The 8,520-nt window shown below is 43.4% G+C and overlaps 1 protein-coding gene across 1 annotated transcript; it reads right to left on the reverse strand.

Annotated features, from left to right (window-relative positions):
* Positions 1 to 1,835: 1,835 nt before the first annotated feature.
* SDC1 (syndecan 1) lies at positions 1,836 to 6,586 on the reverse strand (the record flags this gene model as incomplete). The annotated part of the gene is made up of 4 exons (XM_031552613.1): positions 1,836 to 4,084; positions 4,824 to 4,953; positions 5,165 to 5,655; positions 6,463 to 6,586. Coding segments are annotated over 4 exons (912 nt in total), but the record flags the coding sequence as incomplete, so codon positions are not given.
* Positions 6,587 to 8,520: the final 1,934 nt, after the last annotated feature.

Below are 8,520 nucleotides of genomic sequence, written 5' to 3' on the forward strand. Positions count from 1 at the left end.
TTGGTCCCTGATTTTCTATTTCAATTACAAGATTATACAACCTCTTAGATTTGCTTTAATTTCCTTGAAGGGCCTAATGCAACCTGACAAAGTGAGAATTGTGAAAAGTCCTTCTGCTCTCATCATTTGCCTTCCTTGACACTCAGCACGCTTACACCCTCCAGCTCATTCTTCCAGAACAAAGAAGGGGTCAGATTTTCTGCCAGCCACATTCTTTGCATCTCACTTGTGAACAAGATCAAATGTGATAATTGCTCCAGTATGGATGAAAAGGAGTCAGGAAGCACAGTGAATAGAAACATGACTCAGGAAAACCCTGTGCCAGAGCACAGAGGCTGTCTCTCCTTATTCTCTCTTAATACAACAAAATTTCCTTCAAGTGTTCTCTGAAGATCAAACAGTTTCATTTGTAAGGGTTTGGGCACAGAATTTTTTCCCCCTTTCCCAACCATTTTTTCCCCTCCTTACCACACTAACTTCCCTTACGATCACTGACTGAGGAAGTGGAAAGAGAGATCTTGGGAATCCCCAAAGGGAACTGATCTGTTAAGGTATTTACACAGTACAGATGACTGCACTGCTCCCAAAGTAGTGTTACTCAGTTTAAGAGCCTGGTGAAATTGGCATGCAGCTAGAAAGTGCATTATGGCTTTCTTTTGCTATGGAGGCAAGAATACAGTTCTGAATACAGTCCCACCATTCTTCAGCCTCATCTCAAAGCCTAGAACTACCAACACTCCTCCTGACACCTTCTGTTGTGAAATGCACAGCCCACATGGCTCCTGTGCAAGCAAAGAGAGATTATAAGTTAAAAATACAGGGGCTAGGTACAAAACAAAACAGTAAGTTTCTTACATATCAGAGCACTGTCAATGAAAGGTACTGCATAGGCCAGGCACATCCAACTGATGGCCCAGCATAGCTCATACTGTAAGGTCAAATATCTCACTTGTTTCATGTTTTTGTTGCTCTCTTTTATATTTTAATAAATATGTATACATTAAAAAGTTTTGTTACTTATATGTGTTAACATTATTACATATTTTATATGCAGCCCAAAACAATTCCAAGACAATTTGGCCCAGGCAAGCCAAAAGGTTGGACAGCCATGGCATGGGCTCAGACCCACCCAAACACAGAGGAGCTTTTGACTTCTTCATTTTGCGAAGGACATTTTTCTCCACTGTTCCTTCATCTCCTCCAACACTAGCTGCTGCACTCAGGAGTAACTGATGCTAAACTAAATACCTAGGCCTGCCCTGTTCTCCCTTCCTGAAGGTATGATCTCTGAATTTGTCCTGCAAAGTACATTTTAGTAGAATCATAAAATGATAGAGTGGTTTGGGTTGAAAAAGATCTTTAAGATCATGCAGTTCCAACCCCTGCTATGGGCACGGACATCTCCCTGTAGACCAGGTTGCTCACAGCCCCATCCAGCCTGGCCTGGAATGCTTCCACGGAGCGAAGGAGTCGGTATTACTCATACTGGAGCCTTTCCTGCTCTCAAAATCCTAGAGGCAGAAGCCAGGTCATAAGAGCAAGCCTTGTGGAAGACTTGTAGCCTTTTTCACCCCTTCAGGAAAGCACAGTATGATCTGCTTTTACACTAGTCTCTGCTCCAGCCTATTTGTATGTGCAGAGTGAAGCGGCTTGCCACCAACCTGGCATCCAGAGCGGGGTGAGAGCCTTCCCCATTCCAAGCTGAATCTCCCTATGTTTAGCACCACACCTCACATTTCATACTTAGAATTCAAATTCCTTAAAGACATGGAAAGTCTTACAAACCTCATCTATTTTGTGAAGCACAATACGGAGCAACACTCACAAGCTGGACACATTCTTGCCAAAATGCCATTTATTGCAGTATACCTTTACATGGCATACAGATATCCAAATGTTGCATCTTTTGTTAGAACTTGTATTTCATTTGTACCACTTAAATAACACAGAATGTCGTGTTTGTTTCACAAACTGTCAGTTTAGACTACCAAAATATACAGTTTTTCCTTTCCCTCAGCAAGGTTCTGAGGTTTGAAGTTTACCATTTTATCTTCCTGTGCTTTACAAGAATCTTTTCATAGATAAACCTATCAAACAACATTTCTACATTCCTATACAAAGCAAAGAATTACAGCTGAAATTAACACCGTCTGGTTGTTGCATTAACCTATAAAAAAAATCATTCAGTTAAAAAAAAAAAGACATAATGGACTTTGCAGCTTTACTTAAAAACAGCCAGCTACATGTATGCACAAGTGTTTCTTAGGCATCAAGAAGAGTTTTGAATCAAGAAGTGTTTTTTCTTGGGCTTGTAGAGAAGGCACTGATTTTAGCTGCATAGCAGCTCAGGAGTGTTTTATACTTCATTTAAGTTATATAGGTTTTTGAGTTTTAGTGTTAATGTGCAATATTTCTACCAGCTGTTGCAATACTCTCCAGTATTCTCCAGTCATTCCCTCTGGCTCACCAGCACAAATATGTACATCAGCTGTAAATGCTCCTCCACCCCCCATGCCTTCTGTGCTGAGTGATGTCCAACTGACCTTGCGAGGAGCTAGCTGAAGGCAGAGCAGAAGCAAGGCTTGTGCAGAACACCACACTTCTCTTCCTGCTCGCTTTGAGATGCTCTGGAGAACTCCAAACCCTCAGTGAGGCTTCGGTGCCTTCCATCTGGCAATTGACCACCAAGAGCGTCAGGCATCCAGACTTCCCTCAGGAGGTGCTTCTTAACCCTTGCTAGTCTGACATCCCAAGGGTTGCTTCTCTGCAAAGTGCAGGAACAGCCCCTGAAGAGAGGCATTCCAGAGTCGTGAGAGCCAAGCACATCAACCTGTATATATTTAAGGTCATCTACACACTAAGCCTTCCTTAGGCTTGTGTCAGATGCTGTGTTTCTCTACTCCTTAGCTGCAAAATTACAGTATGCTGCTTTCTACCTTTCACCCCTTGTGCCAAAGTTTTCTGTAGCGCAGGAGGCAGGCCACAATCTGAGACAACTCTGTAAGCAGTGCACAGAGTGGTAGGTGCTACCACGTGCCATCAGTCATCTGGCAACTACACAGCACAGGTTGAGTATTTACAGCAGGGCAGCCAAGAAGACTCAGCACTGAAGAAGAGGGAATATCTGAGATGAGATTGCTTAGAAAAATCCATTTCTTTACCAAAGCCTAGAATGAGCAAGATGGTGATGGGACAGACCAATGCAACTGGTAAAATGAAATCTCTACTTAGTTTTTGGGTCTTTGGGGTTGGTTTGGTTTTAGTATATGTGCCAGCTGCATAGGAGCTGGTTCAGCATATGGGATAACATTGTGATCTTTCCCAAATGTAAGTTATTCTAAACCACTAAGTCATTTGCTTACCCTGCCCCTCACACCTCCTTTCACTAGCAATCATGTTCAGCATGATGTTTTATAGGCATTAAATGCTCCAAGTACGGCAGCTAGAAAGAGCTAGAGTATTGCAGTGTACCAAACATCTGCCCAGTGCAGCCATTCGTTACACTTAAAAACACATCTATGAGTTAAATAGGAAGGATCCCTGCAATACAGAATTTGAGCACTGTTAATCATTTATTCTTGCCATCCCTTTCCCTAAATATCAAACAGTTCATACATACAGTGCTCCTTTATCTTCTCCCCATCGCCTGCCCCAGCAGTCTTTAAGATAAACCAAAGCGAGTTTAGGAACTTGCAGTCCCACTTCTGTTAAAAAAAAAAAAGTTGTGCAAGAAAGCAGGGAACGTTCAGTGAATCCAGATCTATTTTGTAGTTATAAAATTTCCAACGGCAAGGTGGTAAGGGCAAATAACCCAATGATCATATGGCTTAAGTTTAATGCAAAGCGCACTAAGAGGTCCACGTGCAGGGAGAGAAGAGTCCAAGAAAGATGTAACGAAGTGTCCTGAAGATCAGTGTTTATGCATAGAACTCTTCTTGTTTGTGTGGTTTTTGGTATCCTCCGTTAGATTGTTTCGGTTCATCCAGTGAATAACTTCCTTCGTCTTTTTTCTTCATTCTGTACAGCATAAATGCAACTAGAAACACTGCGAACACCAAGCCAACTAGTCCTCCAGCAATAACACCTAGAAGGGGGGGGAGAGATACAAATTACTCCAGACGCCATGCCAGCTAACACTGGTATGACTATGTGCTTCCAGGCTTAAAGTGTGATTCCTGAATTCATGATGTACAAATATGACCTTTTGCCCCACCAAAACAGTCATCCTTCCATTGCCAAGAGCCCACTCATCTACATGAGGTAAATAATAGAATCATACAATGGTTTGGGTTGGAAGGGACCTTAAGATCATGCAGTTCCAACCCCCTGCTACAGGCAGGGACACCTTCCTTTAGACCAGGTGGCTCACAGCCCCATCCAGCCTGGCCTTGAATGCTTCCAGGGAGAGGGCATCCGCAGCTACACCAGGCAACCTGTTCCAGTGTCTCACCACCCTCATCTACAAATCTACTAAAGGAGATCTCCCACTGGGCCATGCTGCAGAGCACCAAGAACAGAGCAAGACAGTGTTGCTGAACTCTAGATTAATGGACCCAAGCAACATCAGGACACTTTTACAGTAATTTTTAAGTGAAGGAACTTATAATTCCAGATAACTAGTGGTGACTGCTTTGCTATTATCAGATTAATATGTTGTTCCCATCGGGGTTTTCAGCAACACAAAATCATGAACCACCCTCATTTCAGAGAGGTCTAGCATAAAAGCTTCACTCTCATGCTCTGTGACACACTTGTAGAGCTGCAGCTTCTGCTGCCTGGGAGACTCCTATGAGAGCCAACTAGAAATCCAGAATATCAGGTACCTCCAAGAACTTCTTTTCTGTCCATAATTCCTGAGGCTCCTGCTGCTTTGGCATTCCTCCCAGAGTCAGCCGGCACTTCAGAGTCCTCGGTAGGGACCAAATCCTCATCTTTAACCAAAATGAAGTCTCCCTGTTGAGGTGTACAAAGCAGGTTATTCATGTTTTTCATCACGTCTGTTTCTATAGCTATGTTTTTTTTCTTATCTAAACCCCCCCATCAATATAAAGGATAAAACTGATCATTTGTTTGCACAAATTATCAGCCCTTCCTGCAAACCAGTCTTACTACATACACCCAGAGCAATCTCCCTGGAAAGGGTACCAAAGCTACCAGTCCTCACCGGGTCTCCTGAGCCATCTTCAGAAACCTCCTCATGTGTAGGAACAACGTTGCCTGGAGCTGTTGTGGGAGCAGCAGCGATATCCCCCTCCAGATGGGTGGTAGAGTTGGTCTCAGGCACATCTTTAGTGCCTGGCATCTCAGAGCCAGGGGTTTTAGGTTCGAGCTCATGGGCTGTGCCTGAGGCTTCTGAAGGAATTATATGAAGCACCGAAGGGAAGTGAGTAGTAGGACTTCTTGCCGTTGTTACAACTGTATTGTCTGTTGGCTTCTCATCAGGCGAGCCCAACAAGGGTGTTTCATCCTTCACAGCTACAACTGGCTCCTCTGTCACTACACGACTAGTTGCAGGTGGAGTTGTTACTTTCTTTTCAGTTCGGCTCTCAGTCCCAGGAAACAGCTGTTCATTGAAAACCACTGGTGTTGCCAGTAAGGAAGAATTAGTCGGATTTGCTGCCGTTCTCCAGGTGAGAGACTGATCAGGCAGGGAACCTGCAAAACAAAAAATATCCCCAGCCAGCTCAGAGACCTGCTGATGGTATCTGCAGGACGCTGGTCTAAAGGAGGAAGCTCAACCTGCACAGCCAATTTCTGTACTAACAGCAGTTCACTTTTACAACTCCTTCTCTTTTTCAGCATAGTAAGAAAGGCACAGATCAATTTCATATAAAATACAAGCATGGAGGGAAACAGAAGGATATCATAGTTTAGTTTCCAGTAGCTTGCTTTTTCCTCACTGGCATCTCTTCAACTTCAATCCAACACTGAAAGTCAAAAGGTGCCTCTCATGCCTTTAGGTAATCATTCTGACAGACTTTTTCCCCACCCTAAAAACCTTTTATAATGTTAAAAAAAAAAACTACAGCCCATAAGAAATTGCACATCTGATGATAAAGTATGTGCTGGATGTATGCTGGCAAGTAGGTTCACACACCCTCAAATGGTATCTCCTTCCAGCTCTTGAGAGAGGCCAAACACCTTTCTTATAGTCTCTGTGCCTCACAAGTGAAGAATCACTGCAGTTTCGTACCTCTGCAAGCAATTATCAGCAGGGACATATGGTATACCTGCTTCTGCTCCATTTCAAGACTCTTACAATTCATTTTCTCCTAATTGTTTGTCTCTGGAGCAATACAAGACGAACAGATCAGGCTCCTTTTCTGTTCCAAAGTCAGTATGCTGGGATACGTGTGATTATTCTTCCCCCCTCCTTTTAGCCAGGATGTTCACAATGTTCATCCAGACCTTGGCACGCTCTGGAAGGATGAAGCACTAGCAGTGCAAATGCAAGTTACTCACCTGCACCTGAACCTGAGAATCCATCATCGTCATCACCAGAAGAATCAAGATCTTCAGGAGGAAGGTTCAGATTTGTAGTTTGCTTTAAAGAGAAGGGGAAAAGATGTGTTGGTGATGCAATCACTTAAACTAACCATGTGTTCGTGTGAAGTCCTCTAAGGACTCTTGAAGGTTACACAAACTTTCTCTGCTCAGACTACCTTTTCTTATTGTTCTTCACTCTTTCTCCTGCCCCAGAAAAGCAGTTCTGATCAGTCTGTTCACTGTCAGAAAGGTCAGAGTTGCTGTCTCCCTTCTCTGTGCCGCTTCCAGGCTGCACTTACTTTGGGAAAGTAGAAAGCAAGGAATGTGTTCAGAAAGCTTCATCTTGGCAGCAGCCAATGCTCAGTCCATACAAAACATAACCACGCTGCTTGAAGTTCTGGCTGTTCACATCTTTGCTTCTACCAACCTGTTCAACTTTTAAGGGAAAGAAAGGAAGGGGAAAAACAGAGTACTTTGGTTTCTCTGTCTTTCTGAGCCCTTCCAATGCTGTTGTGCTATCCGAAGCCACAGCATTTAGTGAAGTGGAATGAGATTCCTTTTAAAAAAGAGTGGACACTCCTATCAAGTTCTGAGATAGAAGCCAGTCTTACCTGTAGGAGAATACAGCCCCGAGCTCTCTCCCTGCATTGTACAAGGAGTACAATAACCAGCAGCCAAACTCTGTGCCAAAGCAAGAGGCCAAACCTCTGTTCTAACGCACTTGTTTGTCATAACACAATGTTCAAAAGCCATCCAGGATATCCAAAGAAGACAATACTAAACAAAGCAGTGTGATTACTTCATTTGTTTTGTTGGCTCCTGCTGTATATACTGTTTGTAACAGCAGACGCACGGAACTTGCATCTGATGTGTAGATCCACTTATTTCTACCAATGGTGGAATTACCACAACCTAACCAGTCATTGCTTCTGAATTTCATCTTTCCTCATTGAACTATATTTGCAGAATTTTCACACGTACACCCTATCCCAGAATGGCTGAGGTCAGAAGGGATCTCTGGGTGGCCCAACCTCTGTTCAAGCAAGGAGCATGAGTGCACCCAGCACCAGGTCCAGGAGGGTTGTGGAGATCTCCAAGGAGGATACTCTGCAGCCTCCCATGGAAATCCGTGCCTGTGCTGTCACCCTCACGGTAAGGAATTTTCCCCTATGCTCAGACAGGAACTTCTGTGTTCCAGTTAGTGCCCAGTGCCTCCTGTCCTGTCCCTGGGCACCACTGAAAAGAATCTGACCCTTCCCCTCAAAACGCCCTCACCATCCATTTCCAGCCCTGCCCAGTCTTCAAGTCTAGCAGATACTGCACCATCTAAGTAAGGTCTGTCTCCAATTGTGGTTTTAGTGGGACCATGAAATCTCAGTTCATTTATATAAAAGTAGAAGCAGGTATCCTTACTGGCCTTGCTCCAGGCCCACTGTAACTCTTGTATGCATCAAAACAGTGTTGTTTAGAAACAAGGCTTGTTTTCATTCTAGGAATGAAGTCATCCAGCAGTGGTACAATGTCAGACAAAGCAACTGAGTTTTCTCATTGTCAACTTTATTACTTACACGACTGTATTTATTCACTCCATTTCTTTTGAATGTATTGGGTTTGTACAGTTTTCTTTCCCTTCCTTTATGCCTTACCCATTCCAGATGCTTCTATAGAACAATTCATTCCCAAGGTAGTTAACTAGCCCATTAGATGTTTAAAAGGCTTGACGTCTCAGAACAGAAGTAAGCAGGCAGCCTGTCAACAACTTATTCACATCCATGACCTCACCTCTTCAAAGCAATCACTACAGTTAGATAATTTAAGGACAAAAATATAAAAGAACAAGAACACACACATTGAGCCTTTTTAGCATCCTTCTTTGGTTGCCACTTCACTACTGGTAAAAAAATATATATCTTTTCTTCAGGCTTCTAGCATACTTCTAGAACAACTTCTAAGTTGCCTTTCAATCTTTTGTTCAGCTGCACGTCATCGGGTGATGTGGATTTTCAGATCTGCCCCTGCTTGTCTGCTCTGTGC

The sequence above is a fragment of the Meleagris gallopavo genome, chromosome 2 (genome assembly GCF_000146605.3).
Source record: "Meleagris gallopavo isolate NT-WF06-2002-E0010 breed Aviagen turkey brand Nicholas breeding stock chromosome 2, Turkey_5.1, whole genome shotgun sequence".
NCBI lineage: Eukaryota > Metazoa > Chordata > Aves > Galliformes > Phasianidae > Meleagris > Meleagris gallopavo.